Source organism: Bombina bombina, chromosome 1 (genome assembly GCF_027579735.1).
Source record: "Bombina bombina isolate aBomBom1 chromosome 1, aBomBom1.pri, whole genome shotgun sequence".
Taxonomy (NCBI): Eukaryota; Metazoa; Chordata; class Amphibia; order Anura; family Bombinatoridae; genus Bombina; species Bombina bombina.
In genome coordinates, this window is record NC_069499.1 from 1,276,976,144 (window position 1) to 1,277,000,420 (window position 24,277).

Here is a 24,277-nt window from a genome sequence, read left to right on the forward strand (position 1 = left end):
ATGTTTAGGCATTCTCATGTTTAGTTATTTTATTTGAATTGGAATGACACAAAAAAGTGGAGAAAAAAAAAGCCAAATCTCCACGCAAAACTCCAAAAATGGATTGGACAAAATTATTGGCACCCTCAATTTAATATTTTGTAGCACACCCCTTGGAAAAAATAACTGAAATCAATCATTTTCTGTAACCATCAATGAGTTTCTTACACCTGTCTACTGGAATTTCTTTCGCCAACTGTTCCAAGTCTCTCAGATTGCAAGGGTTCCTTTTCTCAACTGCTGTTTTGAGATCTCTCCACAGGTGCGCTATAGGATTGAGATCTGGACTCATTGCTGGCCAGTTCAGTACTCTCCAGTGCTTTGTCTTAAACCATTTCTGATTGCTTTTTGACATGTGCTTTGGGTCATTGTCCTGCTGTAAGACCCTTGATCTCTGACAGAGACCTAACTTTCTGTCACTGGGCCCTACATTGCACCACAGAATTCTTTGATAGTCTTCAGATTTCATAATGCCTTGCACACAGTCAAGACATCCAGTGCCTGAAGCAACAAAGCAACCCCAAAACATCAGTGATCCTCCACCATGTTTAACTGTAGGGACTGTATTCTTTTCTTAAAAAAAACTAATTTCTTTTTCTGAAAACAGTAGAATTATGGGCTTTACTAAAAAGATGTAATTTTGTTTTATCTGTCCACAGCACATTTTCCCAAAAGGATTTTGCCTTTCACAAACTCCAGTCTGGCTTTTTTATGTTTCTGTGTCAGCAGTGGGGTCCTCCTGGGTCTCCTACCATAGCGTTCCTTTACATTTCGATGGTGACGCATAGTGCGAGCTGACACATTTGTACCCTGTGCCTGAAGGTCAGATTGAATTTGGCTGGAAGTTGATCAAGGTTCTTTATCCACCATTCGAACAATCCTTTGTTGCAATCTCCAGGGAGATTAGCTACAGTACCATGGGCTGTAAACTTCTTGACAATGTTGCACACAGTGGATACAGGAACATTAAGATCTCTGGAGATGGACTTGTAACCTAGAGATTTTGCATGGTTTTCCACAATTGTTTGCTGCTCTTTCTCTTGTCGATGCTCAGTGTGGAACACAGAGACACACAACAGAAAGGTTGAGCCAATTTTTCATTATTTTAACTGGTTGCCGGTGTGATTTCTATATTGTCAGCACCTGTTAATTGATACAGGTGAGTTTAATTTCAAATTGCAGGAGCATCACAAACTTGGAATTATTTCTTACAATTTTGAGAAGGTGCCAACAGTCCATTTTTGGAGTTGTGGGTGGAATGGGTAAGATTTGAGGGGTTTTATCCACGTTTTTGGTCATAACAAATACAAACAAAAGAAATAAACACGAGAATGCCTAAACATTTGTAATTGCAACAATTTTTTTGGGGCGAAGTGGTGCATTTTCTGACAGAAATGCAGGCGTGACAATTTTTTTGGCCATGACTCTATGGCCCCTAGTTATCAATGTCTGTCGGACCTGATCCAACAGTGCGGATCAGGTCTGACAGACATTGCTGAATACGTGAGCAATACGTGAGCCGTATTCAGCATTGCACCAGCAGCTCACAAGAGCTGCTGGTGCAACACCGCCCCCTGCAGACTCGCGGCCAATGGGCCGCCAGCAGGGGGTTGTCAATCAACCCGATCGTACTCGATCGGGTTGATTTCCGGCGATGTATGTCCGCCTGCTCTGAGCAGGCGGACAGGTTATGGAGCAGCGGTCTTTGTCACCGCTGCTTCATAGCTAGTGTTTCTGGCGAGCCTGCAGGCTCCCCAGAAACACAAGGCATCAAGCTCCATACGGAGCTTGATACATATGCCCCTATATATATATATATGCCCCTATATATATATAATGTATATATATATATATATATATATATAAATATATATATATATATATATATATATATATATATATACAGTATATATATATATATATATATATATATATATATATATATATATATATATAAACAAAAATCATCTTAACATCTTAGGGAATACAGTAAATATGGCTGAGTTAAGCTTTATTGGATATCTGTAATGTGACAAGGTATTTTGAGACATATATAATTGAATTAATAGATGACTCACTTCATCTTAAATTAACATTTATGTGATTCCTGTAATGATTTATTCACTCATCCTTTCAATGATTGTTTGCGCATATTACCTCATTGATTTTACTCTAAGTAGTGCATTGTATTTATTGGTACCTCAGCTTGTCTCTCTCTGTCCAGTTCTTCTGTAACATAAATATTTCCGGTATCATCAATGCTGTAAAGGCCATCCTTGAAATTACCTTCCAGGCTGTAGTGAACCTCTGTGCCATTCCACTTTACCTGCAATTATATTTTAGTGCACACTTTTAAAAATGTTCTGCTATCTGTTATGGTTTAATGTCAGATGTTTTTGACCCTATATGGCAAATACTCTCAATAAAACACAGATACCAGATCATGGGTTATAAAGGCCTCAGCTCAACTTAATTTATAAACATATCAAACATCAAACCATAAAAATGAAAAATGTAATATCTAACACAGATAAAATACATATACTCAAGCGGTGTTTGCCCAACAAACATCTTGATTAACCTCACTTAGCCTAATCTCGGAAAACTCACCCTCCCCCAAAAAACAGGAGGTACACCCCTTCTACCTAACGGTAATGACCAACCAGCAAGCAACCCGCCGCCCACCAAAGCTGCAACAAAGTCACATCAAATAGGGAGGGAGGGAGCTACTTCTCTACTTCTCAGACTTTCTGTTCCCTGAGCTTAACCACCCCCCTTTCCACTAACCCCTGCCCCCCACAGCAATACCCACTGCTGTATGCCTAATGAGGGTCAAAAGCCCTCACCATGTAGTCACATGTTCTGGGTTCTCTTATATGTATACATATACATATATACCGTATATATATATATATATATATATATATATATATATATATATATATATATATATACACATACATATACTGTATATATATCCCCACAAAAATACAGGGATGTTAATGTATGAAGCTTGGACTCATGGATCCTGAACTACTAGGAGATTATGAAGTTGAGTCAAGGTAAGTACATTTTGGTCATCCAGTGAGTGTATTACATCATGTTCTCTATCTTTGTATTGGTTCTATGTCTAAAGCAGTGTTCAATATTTTCATTCCTTGGTGTTGGCTTTTCCTTTAGTTTCCTGTTGTCTCCTTTAATTTCTTTCTTTTTTTGTGTAGAGACTATTTAACGCTCCCTATTTAACAGTGTTATCTGTGCTAGAAGAAAGCTTTTTGCACTTGTTGAATTGCGCTCATATTATGAGTTGAAACCAAACTGTTTTCACTTGCACGCTGAGCCGACTAGTGCGAAAAGTCGAAGTTATAATATTGCGAGCACGTTCACGTATTCCCCATTGAAATCAATAGAGCAAAAAAAATTTGACAAAATCCCACCGTACTCGCACGCAAACCCAACCACATATTCTCATGTATAAAAAAATAAAAAATGTGATCAAACAAACACAGTGCACAGAATATAATTTGCTATTAGGGAAATTGAACTCTAGATGATAAATACTTAAGCAGACAACTTGACCACTACTCTATCAGTTCCCACTAATGTTTTTAAAAGTATTTAAAAGTGATACACTCTATGTAAGTGATACAACAAAGCAAATAAAGAATCTGATCAAACAAGCACGGTGCATAGAAAGAAATGCAAATATATACTTAAATTATAATTCACCACAAATGGAAATAGATGTAGAAAGTCCACTTTATTTTCTTGAATTCTTCTGTCATAATAATGTCTTAGGGTGGTTTCCTCAAAAAGATAGAAACATTGACAGTGCAATCAGTTTACATATAAAATTATATACCAATCCGAATGAACGATACTCACGTGGGGGAGAGCTTCTATAGCTCTAAGTTATAAATGTTATTTAAAATCCCACTGGCATATACCGGAACATGTATTCCAACGATTTATTACAACATTAAAATTTTTATATGTATGCAAACAGATAAAGTAAAATACAAACAAATCTTACAGACTCAGGCACTGATTTCAATCAAGGGAATGCACACTAGCAGTGTGTATTAGACCTGTAAACTTCAGAGGGACCGGTCTTTTCCAAGTAACCTGTTTACCTTTAGTCTCTACACCGCTCTATTTGTAACCATGCAATGTCCCATTCATCTGCTGATGTCACTCTGTGAATAATTCTCTTCTCCAACGTACATTTTCGCGCTCTCAGGCAACTTTTTCAAGGATCCTTGATTCCCTTGATTGAAATCTGTGCCTGAGTCTGTAAGATTTGTTTGTATTTTATTTGATCTGTTTTTATACATATAACATTTTTAATGTTGTAATAAATACTTGGAATATATGTTCCAGTCTATGCCAGTGGGATTTTAATCTATGGGGTCTATTTATCAAAGCCTCAACTGAAAACATGCTGGAATTCCGTGTCGTATTTGTCGCGAGATTGATCCGCCATAGTTACCAAAGCTTCAAGATCAGCAAATGTTGAAATTTGTGAGGTAAAATACAATCCCGCGATCTCAATCCGACGCACATTGATGCAAGTTGAATAACCATGGTATTCGAGCAGAAACGTGTTAATTCACCCTCCTAATCGACACTATTTGAAGCTCTCATGAAGTTATAAAAAATTCTACATTTACGCTTGCATCTTTTCTGACTCAGCGTACCTAGTTTTCAATCCGCCACCCTTGAGGTCGCGGATGCCATAGAACTCAATGGGAGTCTAAAAACACAGAAAGCTTATGTTCGATGCTGCGAGAGAATGAAGTATATTACATAATAAAAGTAAATTAGAATCTTTATTACATTTGTATACCCTTTCTAAATCTAACAATATTATTGTTCCACATTTGGTGCACTAGTAGATATAGGGATAAAAATGAAAAATATATTACAACTTAAGGATTATGTTACAACTTTGTCACTCATTACAAAGCAAGGGGACAATATTATTTCTACAAATTTGGTGCAAAGCTTTGCCCCAAACTTGTTGCACTAATAGATATAGAGATAAAAATGAAATAAATACCCAACATAATATAGCTAACTTCCTTTTTATTTGTTGGAAAAAAACTAATTTATGTAAGAAAAGGTATAAATTAATTTATTTGATAGTGGCAAGAGTCCATGAGCTTGTGACGTATGGGATATACATTCCTACCATGAGGGGGCAAAGTTTCCCAAACCTCAAAATGCCTATAAATACACCTCCCGCCACACTCATACCTTAGTTTAACATATAACCAAGTAGTGAGGTGTAAAAAGGAATAAAAAAGCATACAAAAAGAGGAACTGGAAAAATAATATGCTTTTATACAAAAATAAAATCATAACTAACAAAAAATAGGGCAGGTCTCATGGACTCTTGCCACTATGAAAGAAATTAATTTATCAGGTAAGTTCTTACATAAATAATGTTTTCTTTCATGTAATTGGCAAGAGTCCATGAGCTAGTGACATATGGGATAATAATACCCAAGATGTGGAAATCCACAGAGTCACTAGAGAGGGAGGGATAAAATAAAAACAGCTATTTCTGCTGAGAGGTTTATAAACCCCCAGACAGCTCCCTAACCTGTAAGACTTGCATCCCTTGAGATCACAGTCCAGGAAGGACGAACAAAAGAGGTCCCTTGAACAATACAGTGATGGTCAAACCACCAAGACAGAGAGAGTTAAATGTTGGGAATTAAGAATATCAGTTTTGATATCTGAGTATAATCCCTGCACCATTGATTCACCATGCAAAGCTGCAGAGGTCTCATATGAAAATGAGCAAATGGGATCGCGTCCGATGCTGCAGTCATAAGACCTAAAACTTTCATGCACATAGCCACTGAAGGGAATAATCGAGACTGAAGGTTTAGACAAGCTAAAACCAATTTCAATCGCCTCTTGTCTGTTAAACACAGAGTCATGGGCACTGAATCTATCTGGAAACCTAAAAAGGTGACCCTTGTTCGAGGAATCAAGACACTCTTTTGTAAATTGATCCTCCAAACATGCCTTTGAAGAAATTACACTAGCTGTTTTGTGTGATATTCTGCTAAATGAAAAGACTGAGCTAGTACCAAGATATCAGGTCCGACAGACATCGCTGAATGCGGAGAGCAATACTCTCTCTGTATTAAGCATTGCACCAGCAGCTCTTGTGAGCTGCTGGTGCAAAGCCACCCCCTGCAGACTCACGGGCAATCGGCCGCCAGCAGGGGGTGTCAATCAACCCGTTCGTACTCATTTTGATTGTATTGTGGCGATCTCTGTCTGCCTCATCAGAGCAGGTGGACAGGTTATGGAGCAGCGGTCTTTAGACCGCTGCTCCATAACTTGCATTTCTGGTGAGTCTGAAGACTCGCCAGAAACACAGGCCCTCAAGTTCCATTCAGAGCTTGATAACTGGGCCTCATAGGGTACTATTTGTACTAATAGAAACATTATCAGCATTTAACAGCTTGTCATGACAGATGCCACATAATTGAGTTGAAGAAATAGCATCAGCTAATTTACAACAAACACACTTAGCTTTGGTAGAACTGTGTTAAGGCAGCATGGTTTCTAGAGCAACATCAGAGGCAGGATCAGACTGAGACATCTTGCAAAATGTAAAAAGAAAAAAAATAACATTTAAACAAAATATCCAATTTCCTCATATAGCAGTTTCAGGAATGGGAAAACATGCTTATGCATTAAAGGAAGAGGGGTAATATAAAAATTAATTTGTGGCACCAAGTATGATGCATGACACAAAAGGAAGTGAAAAAAAAATTTCCGCCAAAGCTAACACCAGGAAATGATGCAACTTGCGTCATAAACAGGGGCCTATCTATCAAGCTCCAAAAGGAGCTTGTACGCCCGTGTTTCTGGCGAGTCTTCAGACTCAGGAGAAATAACTAGTTACTGGCACTACATATAGTTTCAGGTAGGAAAAAATACCTCTTAAATTGAAAGTAGGTATTGGTGCTGTTCCTTTAAATATACATTCAGAATTATTTACAAGAGAGAGAGAGAAATAAGGGGCTTAAATAGCACTCATTCCTATCTTAATAGTGTAATACTTAAAAAATCATTTTTAATAGTAATTTTTGAAATTCACAGATAACCTCTGTGTACCACTTTAAATAATCAAACAGATCCAAATCCTAAAACAGCGTGTATTGCCTCCCTGTTTCCTGGCCGATAGCAGGAAACGTCGGCTTCAGGTGACAGAGGCAATAACACGCTAAAGCTAAAATAAAGAATGAATTTGTAAGTTTAGTTCGTATAACAAACGCGTTTCAGACGATATAACGTCCTTTCTCAATGTTGAACTGGTTGTGAATGATCAAGCCGATGCCTCAGACTCTGGTGTCTTATAAGCGTCTAGTCTGTTCTTAGTGGCCAATCCTGTCTTAGTATTGTTACACACCCCCACACGTGATAGAAACCGGCTCATTGGTGATAGGTTAAAAAGCGTGCCATATTGTGTTTATTTTTCAACCTATCATAAGTCTTTATTTTTACACACCTTCTCCTGCATTGTGTGTGCGGTATCCTTTTACGGGGATCAATGTGAATGTGAAGTTTTACTTATGACAGGCTGACTCATTCTATAGCGTCAGACAGATATATACAAGAATTACTTTAGATGATAAGTTAAAACGGATATTTAGTAAGAAGGGATTTCCAGAGGTTAGCTTCATTACAGATTTCAGTATACATAAACCGATCGATATAGAGAGTTAGGTTTTGTTTAGATCTACATAATTAAATGAGTATTATTAGACCTAAATTTAGTGTAGTAGAAGAATGAAACTGATTTTAGATAAAAGTAAAAGTATGTCAATAGTTATAAAAAGCAATTATTATAATCCTATGACTGTATGATTATGGAACTTAAAATAGTTTGTTCTAGTATCCATAAACTAGAATCTATGTAGTACCAATTCTTACATTCTTTATATAAACATTTTTCTGTTTTAAGGTGTATATCCGGATATAATAAAATAAAGGTACTCATTCTCTTATTTAGATATATCCTATGTGAGGAAAATCATCATATTAAATGAACTTCCACTAATTATATTCTAGTTTAAAAATCTAGAATTGCCAGTGTGTTATAAAAGATTGTATTGTATCTTTGGTGTTCATGAAAGGGGGGCAAAATAACTATGTATTTGTGTGTTCCACTTTTAATATATCCTCATCTTTATATACCGTTACCTTATATACAGGAATAAAGTAAAGTGCTAATACATAGTATTGCTAGTTTTCTTTGTAATTTTCAAGGGGGCAGGATCAGAAAGTACCCATACACTTTGCTCCACTTGTATATTATTTATGCCATCTTTGATATATTTAAAGAGTCCATATACATTAAAATACATGACATTTTATTTTTCTAAAATGAATATATTGACCCGAAATGGGAAAATCATACAGTTATATAGTTTTATTTTTTATTTTTAGTATAACTTATTCGTTATCGTTAAGTTTTGTTAACCCTTTCTATATTGTCGGATTGTTATTTATAAGTAGACCCAATAATTATTATTCTCATTCATTCCATTTGGAATCACTGTGTTGAGATTAAAGATCCACTTAGTTTCCATTTTAAGTAACCTCTGTTCTGTTTCGCCTCCCCTAATTCCTGGTCTCAGTCTCTCAAGACCCCAGCATTTGAAAGTTTTAGTGTTGCTATTATGTGATTGTAAAAAATGCCTTGCAACACTGGTAATTTTTTTTACCATTTTCTATATAATTTTTAGCTGTTCTTATATTGCTGAGATGTTCAGTCATCCGTGTTCTCAAAGTTCTAGTCGTCATACCTACGTAATATAAATTACAGTTACATGGTAGTGATGTCCCGAACTGTTCGCCCGCGAACGGTTCACAGCGAACATAGCTTGTTCGTGTTCGCGTTTGTGGGCGAACACATGGCGATGTTCGATCCGCCCCTATGTGTCATCATTGTGGAAACTTTGACCCTTTATGTCACAGCCGCCTGACACATTAGAGCCAATCAACATCAGACACTCCCTCACAGACACTCCCAGCTACTCGGAATTCGCCATTTTAGACTCATAACGACCTTGCTTTTTTAATGAGAGGACGTGTTGTGTTTTTGCTCCTGACATTAATAGGAAAAACATAGCTAGGCTAGTGTATTTACAGTCCAGAAGGACTCCACTCATCTCTGCTGCAAGCACAGCACCCCAAAAAGCCCTTTTTAGGGCTATATTTCGTGCCGGTTTTTTTTTTTCCGTTTTTTTTTTATTAGCATTTGCCTGGCTATCAGCTGTGTGTTTAAGGCTCACAGCATATGCTGTGACTACTGCCACCACTGATATCTCCCTAACAACATTAGTTTAAATTTAACTAACCCAAAAATATAATTATTTTTCTAGTGTAATTTTTTTTCATTTTCTATTAGGCCAGTGTCACACAGCATATACTCTGGTTCATTGCTCTGTGCCAGCCAGCAGCCACCAGTGTTAATATCCGTTTATAACATTATTTTAACCCCTTAATGACAACTGACGTACCAGGTACGTCATGCATTAACAAGCAGTTAATGACAATGGACGTACCTGGTACGTCAGTTGTCAAACAGAGTGCTGGAAGCAATCACAAATGCTTCCAGCAGCTCTGAGGGTATTGCAGTATGATATCGATATGGAGGCATCCTGCAATACCACTTTACAAGCCTCCGATGCAGAGAGAGCCACTCTGTGGCCCTCTCTGCACCAGTAGCGATATTGCCAGTGTCCGCTAGGTGCACGATGCGCGTGCGCGTGCACGATGCACGTGCACGATGCGCGAGTGTGCATGTGAGCGTGCATGTGCGTGTGCACGGGGGCGCGCGTGCACGTGCACCCATTAGCCACACTGACACCAATGAATGTGGGCAGAAAGGGGAAAAAAAAGGGATTTTTTTTAAAAAAAAATATAAAAGGATCTGGGAGGGGGTGGGGGTATTGTGGGGGGCTGCTACACTACAGAAATAGTTTTTTAAGTAAAAAATAAAATAAAAATACTTTTTGGGGGGTTTTTGGGGCCAAACTGGGTACTGGCAGACAGCTGCCAGTACCCAAGATGGCGGTAATTAGGTAGGGGAGAGGGTTAGAGAGCTGGAGGGGGGATCAGGGAGGTTGGGGCTAAGGTAGGGGTCCATCACAGCTAAAATACTTTATTATTTTTATTTAAAAAAAAAAGAAAAAACTCTTTTATTTAGTACTGGCAGACTTTCTGCCAGTACTTAAGATGGCGGGAACAATTGTGGGGTGGGGGAGGGAAGAGAGCTGTTTGGGAGGGATCAGGGGGTGGGATGTGTCAGGTGGGAGGCTGATCTCTAAAATTAACCCTGCAAGCTCCCTACAAGCTACCTAATTTAACCCCTTCACTGCTGGGCATAATTAACGTGTGGTGCGCAGCAGCATTTAGCAGCCTTCTAATTACCAAAAAGCAACGACAAAGCCATATAAGTCTGCTATTTCTGAAAAAAGGGGATCCCAGAGAAGCTTTTACGACAATTTCTGCCAGAATTGCACAAGCTGTTTGTAAATAATTTCAGTGAGAAACCTAAAATTGTGAAAAATGTTAAGTTTTTTTTTTTATTTGCTCGCATTTGGCGGTGAAATGGTGGCATAAAATATACCAAAATGGGCCTAGATCAATACTTGGGGTTGTCTACTACACTACACTAAAGCTAAAATTAACCCTACAAGCTCCCTACAAGCTCCCTAATTAACCCCTTCACTCCTGGGCATAAAACACGTGTGGTGCGCAGCGGCATTTAGCGGCCTTCTAATTACCAAAAAGAAACCCCGAAGCCATATAAGTCTGCTATTTCTGAAAAAAGGGGATCCCAGAGAAGCATTTACAACCATTTGTGCCATAATTGCAGAAGCTGTTTGTAAATAATTTCAGTGGGAAACCTAAAGTTTGTGACAAATTTTGTGATCGCATTTGGCGGTGAAATGGTGGCATGAAATATACCAAAATGGGCCTAGATCAATACTTTGGGTTGTCTTCTAAAAAAAAATATATACATGTCAAGGGATATTCAGGTATTCCTGACAGATATCAGGGTTCCAATGTAACTAGCGCTAATTTTGAAAAAAAGTGGTTTGGAAATAGTGAAGTGCTACTTGTATTTATTGCCCCATAACTTGCAAAAAAAGCAAAGAACGTGTAAACATTGGGTATTTCTAAACTCAGGACAAAATTTAGAAACTATTTAGCATGGGTGTTTTTTGGTGATTGTAGATGTGTAACAGATTTTGGGGGTCAAAGTTAGAAAAAGTGTGTTTTTTTCCATTTTTTCCTCATATTTTATTATTTTTTTTTTTAGTAAATTATAAGACATGATGAAAATAATGGTATCTTTAGAAAGTCCATTTAATGGTGAGAAAAACGGTATATAATATGTGTGGGTACAGTAAATGAATAAGAGGGAAATTACAGCTAAACACAAACACTGCAGAAATGTAAAAATAGCCATTGTCATTAAGGGTAAGAAAATTGAAAAATGGTCCGGTCATTAAGGGGTTAAATTAAAAAAAAAAAAAAAAAAAAAAAATATTTTGCTAGTGTAATCTAATTACATTTACTATCATGCCTGTGTCTGTCAGGCTCACTCAGCATTAATATACCTCTTTTTTTTCAGTCTTTTGGTTAATTGGTCTGTGCCAGGCAGCCACCCAGCACTCATATCTATTTTTCTTTCACCTTAATTTTAATATATATATATAAAAAAAAAATTTAAATTTGTTTGCTAGTGTAATCTAATATAATTTTCTATCCGGCCTGTGTGTTTTGCTGACATAGAGAGCCTACTGTGTTTACTTGCTGCCCTCCCTAGTCTATGAGCCACGACTCATATGTGTTTAACCTTTTTTTAATTCCCCCCCCCCAAAAAATAATTTCAATCATTTTTCTAGTGTAATCTAATAGTATTTTCTATCAGGCGTGTGTGTATCCGACATACAGAGCCTACTGTTTTTAATAGCTGCCCTTCCAAGGCTATCAGCCACGACTCATATGTATGTGCTTAACCTTTTTCTTAAAATTTCCAAAAAAAGTCTTTAAATCATTATGCAAATGTAATCTAATTGTATTTTCTATCAGGCCTGTGTCTAACTGTCTATCTGACTTACACAGCATACTGTTGTTATAATTGCTGCCCTACGTAGCAGCCAGCCAGTGCGACCACTCATAGAGTCATATGTGCATTGCACTTATTAACATAATTTTAATATTAAAATCTAAAATTTTCAAATATTTTGCTAGCGTAATGTAACTTAATTTTCTATCAGTCCTGTGTTTTTGTCACTTACACAGCATACTGTGTTAAATTGCTGCCCTACCTACCATCCACGACTCATATCTGCCAGCCTGTCTGCCAGGCCCAAGTAGCCAATTAGTGGCACCAATCACAATTCTTGTAACCGTAATAAAAAAAAAACACATAATTTTTTGGACTGCAAATATTCAGTCTCCTAGTGCCATTGAATTTCATTTACCTCCTGCCTGCCACTGCCAGCCTTTTGTGCCAGGCCGTCTAGTCAACTATTTACACCAATCATAATTGTTGTCACAGTCAGACAGTATAGTTATTAATTTAAATACAAAAATTTTTTAGTGTTAATCTTAATCCTCAGTTTGCTCGTGCCTTTGAATTTCACTTTTCCATCCTTTTGTGCCAGGCCGTCTTGCCAACTATTTACACCAATCCTAATTTTTTGTCACAGTATAGTTACTAATTACAATTAAAAAAATCTTTATTGTTGATGATCTTAACCCTCAGTTTGCTCGTGCCTTTGAATTGCACTTTTCTACAGCCTTCCAAGCCTGTGTGCCAGGCCTACTTAAAAAATATTTACACCAATCATATTTGTTGTGACAGTATTCTAATAATTAAAAATTAAAATTTTTGGTAATAGTTGCTGTGATTTGAATCCTCAGTTTGCTGGTGCCATTGAATAGCACTTTCCTCCTGCCTTGCAGCCTGCTGTGAGCCAGGCCCACCTAGCCAATTGTTGTCAGCAATCATATTTCTGTTAACAGTATTGCAAAAATTGTCAATCATCACTGTTTAGACTGTCAGTAATCAGTCTCCTAGTGTCCTTGAATTGCATCTACCTCCTGCCTGCCATCCTTTTATGCCAGGCCGTCTTGCCAACTATTTACACCAATCCTAATTTTTTGTCACAGTATAGTTACTAATTAAAATTAAAAAAATCTTGATTGTTGATGATCTTAACCCTCAGTTTGCTCGTGCCTTTGAATTGCACTTTTCTACAGCCTTCCAAGCCTGTGTGCCAGGCCTACTTAAAAAATATTTACACCAATCATATTTGTTGTGACAGTATTCTAATAATAAAAAATTAAATTTTTTGGTAATAGTTGCTGTGATTTGAATCCTCAGTTTGCTGGTGCCATTGAATAGCACTTTCCTCCTGTCTTGCAGCCTGCTGTGAACCAGGCCCACCTAGCCAATTGTTGTCAGCAATCATATTTCTGTTAACAGTATTCCAAAAATTGTCAATCATCACTGTTTAGACTGTCAGTAATCAGTCTCCTAGTGTCCTTGAATTGCATCTATCTCCTGCCTGCCATCCTTTTGTGCCAGGCCGTCTTGCCAACTATTTACACCAATCCTAATTTTTTGTCACAGTATAGTTACTAATTACAATTAAAAAAATCTATATTGTTGATGATCTTAACCCTCAGTTTGCTCGTGCCTTTGAATTGCACTTTTCTACAGCCTTCCAAGCCTGTGTGCCAGGCCTACTTAAAAAATATTTACACCAATCATATTTGTTGTGACAGTATTCTAATAATTAAAAATTAAATTTTTTGGTAATAGTTGCTGTGATTTGAATCCTCAGTTTGCTGGTGCCATTGAATAGCACTTTCCTCCTGCCTTGCAGCCTGCTGTGAGCCAGACCCACCTGGCCAATTGTTGTCAGCAATCATATTTTTGTTAACAGTATTCCAAAAATTGTCAATCATCACTGTTTAGACTGTCAGTAATCAGTCTCCTAGTTTCCTTGAATTGCATCTACCTCCTGCCTGCCATCCTTTTGTGCCAGGCCATCTTGCCAACTATTTACACCAATCCTAATTTTTTGTCACAGTATAGTTACTAATTACAATCAAAAAAATCTTTATTGTTGATGATCTTAACCATCAGTTTGCTCGTGCCTTTGAATTGCACTTTTCTACAGCCTTCCAAGCCTGTGTGCCAGGCCTACTTAAAAAATATTTACACCAATCATATTTGTTGTGACAGTATTCTAATAATTAAAAATTAAAATTTTTGGTAATAGTTGCTGTGATTTGAATCCTCAGTTTGCTGGTGCCATTGAATAGCACTTTCCTCCTGCCTTGCAGCCTGCTGTGAGCCAGGCCCACCTAGCCAATTGTTGTCAGCAATCATATTTCTGTTAACAGTATTGCAAAAATTGTCAATCATCACTGTTTAGACTGTCAGTAATCAGTCTCCTAGTGTCCTTGAATTGCATCTACCTCCTGCCTGCCATCCTTTTGTGCCAGGCCGTCTTGCCAACTATTTACACCAATCCTAATTTTTTGTCACAGTATAGTTACTAATTACAATCAAAAAAATCTTGATTGTTGATGATCTTAACCCTCAGTTTGCTTGTGCCTTTGAATTGCACTTTTCTACAGCCTTCCAAGCCTGTGTGCCAGGCCTACTTAAAAAATATTTACACCAATCATATTTGTTGTGACAGTATTCTAATAATTAAAAATTAAAATTTTTGGTAATAGTTGCTGTGATTTGAATCCTCAGTTTGCTGGTGCCATTGAATAGCACTTTCCTCCTGCCTTGCAGCCTGCTGTGAGCCAGGCCCACCTAGCCAATTGTTGTCAGCAATCATATTTCTGTTAACAGTATTGCAAAAATTGTCAATCATCACTGTTTAGACTGTCAGTAATCAGTCTCCTAGTGTCCTTGAATGGCATCTACCTCCTGCCTGCCATCCTTTTGTGCCAGGCCGTCTTGCCAACTATTTACACCAATCCTAATTTTTTGTCACAGTATAGTTACTAATTACAATTAAAAAAATCTTTATTGTTGATGATCTTAACCCTCAGTTTGCTCGTGCCTTTGAATTGCACTTTTCTACAGCCTTCCAAGCCTGTGTGCCAGGCCTACTTAAAAAATATTTACACCAATCATATTTGTTGTGACAGTATTCTAATAATTAAAAATTAAAATTTTTGGTAATAGTTGCTGTAATTTGAATCCTCAGTTTGCTGGTGCCATTGAATAGCACTTTCCTCCTGCCTTGCAGCCTGCTGTGAGCCAGGCCCACCTAGCCAATTGTTGTCAGCAATCATATTTCTGTTAACAGTATTGCAAAAATTGTCAATCATCACTGTTTAGACTGTCAGTAATCAGTCTCCTAGTGTCCTTGAATTGCATCTACCTCCTGCCTGCCATCCTTTTATGCCAGGCCGTCTTGCCAACTATTTACACCAATCCTAATTTTTTGTCACAGTATAGTTACTAATTAAAATTAAAAAAATCTTGATTGTTGATGATCTTAACCCTCAGTTTGCTCGTGCCTTTGAATTGCACTTTTCTACAGCCTTCCAAGCCTGTGTGCCAGGCCTACTTAAAAAATATTTACACCAATCATATTTGTTGTGACAGTATTCTAATAATTAAAAATTAAATTTTTTGGTAATAGTTGCTGTGATTTGAATCCTCAGTTTGCTGGTGCCATTGAATAGCACTTTCCTCCTGCCTTGCAGCCTGCTGTGAGCCAGGCCCACCTAGCCAATTGTTGTCAGCAATCATATTTCTGTTAACAGTATTCCAAAAATTGTCAATCATCACTGTTTAGACTGTCAGTAATCAGTCTCCTAGTGTCCTTGAATTGCATCTATCTCCTGCCTGTCATCCTTTTGTGCCAGGCCGTCTTGCCAATTATTTACACCAATCCTAATTTTTTGTCACAGTATAGTTACTAATTACAATTAAAAAAATCTATATTGTTGATGATCTTAACCCTCAGTTTGCTCGTGCCTTTGAATTGCACTTTTCTACAGCCTTCCAAGCCTGTGTGCCAGGCCTACTTAAAAAATATTTACACCAATCATATTTGTTGTGACAGTATTCTAATAATTAAAAATTAAAATTTTTGGTAATAGTTGCTGTGATTTGAATCCTCAGTTTGCTGGTGCCATTGAATAGCACTTTCCTCCTGCCTTGCAGCCTGCTGTGAGCCAGGCCCACCTGGCCAATTGTTGTCAGCAATCATATTTCTGTTAACAGTATTGCAAAAATTGTCAATCATCACTGTTTAGACTGTCAGTAATCAGTCTCCTAGTTTCCTTGAATTGCATCTACCTCCTGCCTGCCATCCTTTTGTGCCAGGCCATCTTGCCAACTATTTACACCAATCCTAATTTTTTGTCACAGTATAGTTACTAATTACAATCAAAAAAATCTTTATTGTTGATGATCTTAACCATCAGTTTGCTCGTGCCTTTGAATTGCACTTTTCTACAGCCTTCCAAGCCTGTGTGCCAGGCCTACTTAAAAAATATTTACACCAATCATATTCGTTGTGATAGTATTCTAATAATTAAAAATTAAATTTTTTGGTAATAGTTGCTGTGATTTGAATCCTCAGTTTGCTGGTGCCATTGAATAGCACTTTCCTCCTGCCTTGCAGCCTGCTGTGAGCCAGGCCCACCTAGCCAATTGTTGTCAGCAATCATATTTCTGTTAACAGTATTGCAAAAATTGTCAATCATCACTGTTTAGACTGTCAGTAATCAGTCTCCTAGTGTCCTTGAATTGCATCTACCTCCTGCCTGCCATCCTTTTGTGCCAGGCAGTCTTGCCAACTATTTACACCAATCCTAATTTTTTGTCACAGTATAGTTACTAATTACAATCAAAAAAATCTTCATTGTTGATGATCTTAACCCTCAGTTTGCTTGTGCCTTTGAATTGCACTTTTCTACAGCCTTCCAAGCCTGTGTGCCAGGCCTACTTAAAAAATATTTACACCAATCATATTTGTTGTGACAGTATTCTAATAATTAAAAATTAAAATTTTTGGTAATAGTTGCTGTGATTTGAATCCTCAGTTTGCTGGTGCCATTGAATAGCACTTTCCTCCTGCCTTGCAGCCTGCTGTGAGCCAGGCCCACCTAGCCAATTGTTGTCAGCAATCATATTTCTGTTAAAAGTATTGCAAAAATTGTCAATCATCACTGTTTAGACTGTCAGTAATCAGTCTCCTAGTGTCCTTGAATTGCATCTACCTCCTGCCTGCCATCCTTTTGTGCCAGGCCGTCTTGCCAACTATTTACACCAATCCTAATTTTTTGTCACAGTATAGTTACTAATTACAATAAAAAAAATCTTGATTGTTGATGATCTTAACCCTCAGTTTGCTCGTGCCTTTGAATTGCACTTTTCTACAGCCTTCCAAGCCTGTGTGCCAGGCCTACTTAAAAAATATTTACACCAATCATATTTGTTGTGACAGTATTCTAATAATTAAAAATTAAAATTTTTGGTAATAGTTGCTGTGATTTGAATCCTCAGTTTGCTGGTGCCATTGAATAGCACTTTCCTCCTGCCTTGCAGCCTGCTGTGAGCCAGGCCCACCTAGCCAATTGTTGTCAGCAATCATATTTCTGTTAACAGTATTGCAAAAATTGTCAATCATCACTGTTTAGACTGTCAGTAATCAGTCTCCTAATGTCCTTGAATTGCATCTACCTCCTGCCTGCCATCCTTTTGTGCCAGGCCGTCTCGCCAACTATTTACACCAATCCTAATTTTTTGTCACAGTATAGTTACTAATTACAATCAAAAAAATCTTGATTGTTGATGATCTTAACCCTCAGTTTGCTCGTGCCTTTGAATTGCACTTTTCTACAGCCTTCCAAGCCTGTGTGCCAGGCCTACTTAAAAAATATTTACACCAATCATATTTGTTGTGACAGTATTCTAATAATTAAAAATTAAAATTTTTGGTAATAGTTGCTGTGATTTGAATCCTCAGTTTGCTGGTGCCATTGAATAGCACTTTCCTCCTGCCTTGCAGCCTGCTGTGAGCCAGGCCCACCTAGCCAATTGTTGTCAGCAATCATATTTCTGTTAACAGTATTGCAAAAATTGTCAATCATCACTATTTAGACTGTCAGTAATCAGTCTCCTAGTGTCCTTGAATGGCATCTACCTCCTGCCTGCCATCCTTTTGTGCCAGGCCTTCTTGCCAACTATTTACACCAATCCTAATTTTTTGTCACAGTATAGTTACTAATTACAATTAAAAAAATCTTTATTGTTGATGATCTTAACCCTCAGTTTGCTCGTGCCTTTGAATTGCACTTTTCTACAGCCTTCCAAGCCTGTGTGCCAGGCCTACTTAAAAAATATTTACACCAATCATATTTGTTGTGACAGTATTCTAATAATTAAAAATTAAAATTTTTGGTAATAGTTTCTGTGATTTGAATCTTCAGTTTGCTGGTGCCATTGAATAGCACTTTCCTCCTGCCTTGCAGCCTGCTGTGAGCCAGGTCCACCTAGCCAATTGTTGTCAGCAATCATATTTCTGTTAACAGTATTGCAAAAATTGTCAATCATCACTGTTTTGACTGTCATTAATCAGTCTCCTAGTGTCCTTGAATTGCATCTACCTCCTGCCTGCCATCCTTTTGTGCCAGGCCGTCTTGCCAACTATTTACACCAATCCTAATTGTTGTCACAGTATAGTTAATAATTAAAATTAAAAAAATCTTGATTGTTGATCTTAATCCTCATTTTGCTTGTGCCATTGAATTGCACTTTTCTACTGTCTGCCAGCCTTTGTGCCAGGCCCAACTATCCAATTAGTGCTAGCAATCATATTTCTTTTAACAGTATTGCAAAATTTGTCAATCAACACTGTTTTGACTGTCAATCTGCAGTCTACTAGTGCCCTTGAATTGCATTTTCCTCCTGCCAATTAGTGCCACCACTCATATTTATTGTAACAGGATTGGATTTTTTGTTAATTATAACTGTTTTGACTGTGATTCTTCAGTCTCCTAGTGCCATTGAATTGCAGTTTCCTTTCTCCCAGCGTGTGTGCCAGACAGGCCCATTTGCTAAATAGTGCCAAACAATCATATTTGTTGCCACAGTACTAGTAATATTTAAAAAAATTAACAATTTGTGATTTTTAAAACATCTGTCTTTTTTGTTGTTGTCAGTCTCACAGCGTATACTGTGCCCACTTTCACAGTGCCACCACTCAATTGGTGTAATAGTATTGTTAGTGTCCATTTAAAAAAAAAATGACAGGCAGAGGCAGGCCACCCCGCAGGTTCCGTGGTCGTGGTCGTGGTGCTGTGATTCCTTTAGACCCTACAAATATGCACATTGTTCAGACGCCGGGTGCCAGGGGGGATGCAAAAACTTCTGAGGAGGACCTAGTTGAATGGCTAACACAGGAAACCCAATCTTCTTCAGCTTCCGCTGCTAGTCCTCCTAACCTTGACGCACCATCTAAGTCCAGCTGTGCTTTGGGCAGGTCTCAAGTGACCAGTGCCACTCCGCCGCCTGTCGCCACCACCAACACTAGCACCACAGCCGCTTCACTTGATCTGTCACAGGAGTTATTGACACATAATTTTGAAGAAATGAGTGATGCGCAACCATCATTGACAGAGGATGTAGATAATAGTGATCAGTCTCAGTCAGGCAGCATTACCGACATGGAGGTATGGTGTGATGATGATGATGTTGTACCCGCTGCTGCTTCCTTTCTTGATGTTTCAGATACAAGTGAAGCGGTTGATGATGATGTGTCGGTGGATGTCACGTGGGTGCCTGCTAGAAGAGAAGAAGAAGAGGGGGAAAGTTCAGATGGGGAGACAGAGAGGAGGAGGAGACGATTTTGAAGCACGGGGAGGTCGTCTCAAGGAGCTAGTGGCACAGTCAGACAGCATGCATCGTCACCAGGGGTCAGCCAGACAGCCCGCCGACGCCCATCAACGCATGCTGTTGCCACCACCAGAATGCCGTCATCGCAGAGCTCAGCAGTGTGGCATTTTTTTTGTGTGTCTGCCTCTGACAACAGCGATGCCATTTGCAACCTGTGCCAAAAGAAACTGAGTCGTGGGAAGTCCAACAGCCACCTAGGTACAACTGCTTTGCGAAGGCACATGGTCTCCCATCACAAAGGCCGATGGGAAGAACACATGAGTAGAAGCAGCACACAAAGTGAAAGCCGCCCTCCTCCTCCTGCTCCAGCATCTTCAGCCACGTCAACCAGTGCTGCCCTCCTTGCCCCCTCTCAACCATCCTCCACTCAGTCTCTCTTACGTAGCAGTTCCTGGTCATCTGCCCACAGTCAGGTGTCTGTCAAGGACATGTTTGAGCGTAAGAAGCCAATTTCTCAAAGTCACCCCCTTGCCCGGCGTCTGACAGCTGGCTTGTCTGAACTCTTAGCCCGCCAGCTTTTACCATACAAGCTGGTGGAGTCTGATGCTTTAAAAAAATTTGTATCTATTGGGACACCGCAGTGGAAGGTACCTGGCAGAAATTTATTTTCACAAAAGGCAATCCCAAACCTGTACTCTGTTGTGAGAAAGGAAGTTATGGCATGTTTGGCACACAGCGTTGGGGCAAGGGTCCATATGACCATGGATAGCTGGTCTGCAAAGCATGGTCAGGGCAGGTATATCACCTACACTGCGCATTGGGTAAACCTGCTGACATCTGACAAGCATGGAATGCGTGGCTCTGCAGAAGAGTTGGTGACACCGCCACGACTTGCAGGCAGGCCTGCTGCTACCTCCTCTACTCCTCCTACTCCATCCTCTTCCATAACCTCTTCCTCGGCTGAGTCCTCTTCAACTTCTGCGTCTTGCTCCACATCTATGGCACCACCCCAGCTCCCCAGGTACTATGCTACATCCCAGGTACGGCAGTGTCACGCCGTCTTGGGGTTGACTTGCCTGAAAGCGGAGAGTCACACCGCACCAGCACTCCTGACCGCCCTGAACGCACAGGTGGATCAGTGGCTGACTCCGCACCAACTGGAGATTGGCAAGGTTGTTTCTGACAATGGAAGTAATTTGGTGGCGGCATTGAAATTGGGCAAGTTGACACATGTGCCGTGCATGGCACATGTGTGTAATCTGATTGTACAATGATTTGTCCATAAGTACCCAGGCTTACAGGATGTCCTGAAGCAGGCCAGGAAGGTGTGTGGCCATTTCAGGCGTTCCTACACGGCCATGGCGCACTTGTCTGATATCCAGCGTCGAAACAACCTGCCAGTGAGGCGCTTGATTTGCGACAGCCCGACACGGTGGAATTCAACACTCCTAATGTTTGACCGCCTGCTCCAACAAGAAAAAGCTGTTAATGAGTATTTGTATGACCAGGGTGCTAGGACAGCCTCTGGGGAGCTGGGGATATTTTTGCCAAATTACTGGACGCTCATGCGCAATGCCTGTAGGCTCATGCGTCCTTTTGAGGAGGTGACAAACCTTGTCAGTCGCACCGAAGGCACCATCAGCGACATCATACCATTTGTTTTCTTCCTGGAGCGTGCCCTGCAAAGAGTGCTGGATCAGGCAGTAGATGAGCGTGAAGAGGAAGCGGGAGAGTTGTGGTGTCCATCACCCCCGCAAACAGCCGAATCAGCATTGCTTGCTGGACCTGCGGCAACGCAGGAAGAGGATTGTGAGGAAGAGGAGTCAGAGGAGGCAATGTGGCTTTGGGGAGGATGAGGAGGAGGAAGACCGAGCACAACAGTCATCCCAGGGTGCTCGTTGTTGTCACCTCTCTGGTACCCGTGGTGTTGTACGTGGCTGGGGGGAAGAAGATACCATCAGTGAGATCAGTGAGGAGGAGGAATGCGACATGATTAGCTCAGCATCCAACCTTGTTCAAATGGGTTCTTTCATGCTGTCGTGCCTGTTGAGGGACCCTCGTATAAAAAAGCTGAAGGAGAACAACCTGTACTGGGTGTCCACGCTCCTCGACCCCCGGTATAAGCATAAAGTGCCTGAAATGTTACCAAATTCCAGCACGTCGGAAAGGCTGGAGCATTTTCATAATAAATTAAAAACTATGCTTTACACAGCGTATAAGGGTGATGTCACAGCACCACGGGAATGTAACAGGGGAAGAGATGAAATTAATCCTCCTCCTCCCACGACCACGGCGGCAAGGACCGGGCGCTTTCCTGACGTCTTGTTGATGGAGGACATGCGTACCTTTTTAACTCCCATACACCATCAGAGCCTTTCGGGATCCAGCCTTAGAGAAAGACTCAACCGACAGGTAGCAGACTACCTAGCTTTAACTGCAGATCTCGACACTCTCAGGAGCGATGGACCCCTTGACTACTGGGTGTGCAGGCTGGACTTGTGGCCTGAGCTATCCCAATTTGCAATGGAACTTCTGGCCTGCCCCACTTCAAGTGTCCTGTCCGAAAGGACTTTTAGTGCAGCAGGAGGTTTTGTCACTGAGAAGAGAAGTCGCCTAGGTCAAAAAAGCCTTGACTATCTCACTTTTATAAAAATTAATGAGGGCTGGATCCCGAAGGGACTGACATTGGGTGATACATTTGAATAAAAAACTACTGATGATGATATGAGCTGGCTTGGGCTACAACTGGTACAGAGGCTGACCTTTTTTTTTGGTTATAAAGATGGAGGACTTGCTTGACTTATCCGCCAACAACTAGTGTTCAAGCCACAAGCTTTTAGGGCACTTTATAAATGTTTTACAAACATCGATTTTTCTGGCCGCTGCTACAGCAGTTGCTACAACAATACCCCAATTTTTCAGTCATTTGTACATTCCTAATTTTTCTGACCTCTGCTGCATCTCTGTGGGTACAAAACTCAAATAAAAAAAATAAGGCACATAACACTAGTGATTAAACTGTTACAAATTGTACAACTTTACACACCACTCATATCCGGTGGACCATTCAATTGAACGCAAAATGCAACAAATTTGAAAGAGTAGGACCGACCAAGCATCTTTATCCGTCTCCTGGTTGCTCTAAATTATCTCCGTGTTCCATCTATGCCATACCTGTACTCTATTGTGCAAAAGGGTGGCATATGTTGTGTTTCATGCTGTTGTGCCTGTTGCGGGTCGTGCCCATGATATAAAAAGGCTGAAGGAGAACGACCTGTAGTAATGGGTGCCCCATCCAGTTTTTAGAAAAATGTTCCTGGTTCCTCTCAATTATCTTTGGGTTTCTAAAATGGATGCCATACCTGTACTCGCTTGTGCAAAAGGATGGCATATGTGGTGGTGTTTCCTGCAGTTGTTTCTGTTGAGGGTGCTGGACCCTCTTATAAAAAAGCTGAAGGAGAACGACCTGGAGTGGGAGTCCAAGCATGGTTTTTGGGGCTATTTCACTTTTACAAACAATTATCTGTGGGTTTCACAAATCAATGCCGTACCAGTACTCTATTGTTCCAAAGTATGCCATATGTTCTCTTTCCTGCTGTTATTTTGTTTGAGGGTCCTGGACACTCATCTAAAAAGTCCTAAGGTGAAAGAGGTGTACTGGGTGTCCACTCATTTTTATTTTCTATTTCTCATTTGACCAAAATTATCTCTGGTTTTGTAAAATCAATGCTGTACCTGTACTCTATTGTTCAAAAGGATGCCATACGTCCTCTTTCCTGCTGGTGTTTTTTTTGAGTGTCCAGGACCCTCTTATAAAAAGGCCTAAGGAGAAAGAGGTGTACTGGTTGGCCACTCATTTTTATTTTTCTATTTAACAATTGACCAAAATGATCTCTGGGTTTGTAAAATCAATGCCGTATCTGTACTCTATTGTTCAAAAGGATGCCATACGTCCTCTTTCCTGCTGGTGTTTTTTTTTTGAGGGTCCAGGACCCTTTTATAAAAAGGCCTAAGGAGAAAGAGGTGTACTGGTTGGCCACTAATTTTTATTTTTCTATTTAACAATTGACCAAAATGATCTCTGGGTTTGTAAAATCAATGCCGTACCTGTACTCTATTGTTCAAAAGGATGCCATACGTCCTCTTTCCTGCTGGTGTTTTTTTTGAGGGTCCGGGACCCTCTTATAAAAAGGCCTAAGGAGAAAGAGGTGTACTGGTTGGCCACTCATTTTTATTTTTCTATTTAACAATTGACCAAAATGATCTCTGGGTTTGTAAAATCAATGCTGTATCTGTACTCTATTG

The 24,277-nt window shown here is 39.6% G+C and overlaps 1 protein-coding gene across 1 annotated transcript in view; it reads right to left on the minus strand.

Moving 5' to 3' along the window:
- CDH16 (cadherin 16) overlaps positions 1-24,277 on the minus strand; it is a 577,454-nt gene that overhangs the window by 429,911 nt on the left and 123,266 nt on the right. The window contains exon 7 of the mRNA XM_053719204.1: positions 2,240-2,365. Within this exon, the coding sequence (XP_053575179.1) occupies positions 2,240-2,365 (126 nt within the window). The remainder of the gene's footprint in view (positions 1-2,239; positions 2,366-24,277) is intronic.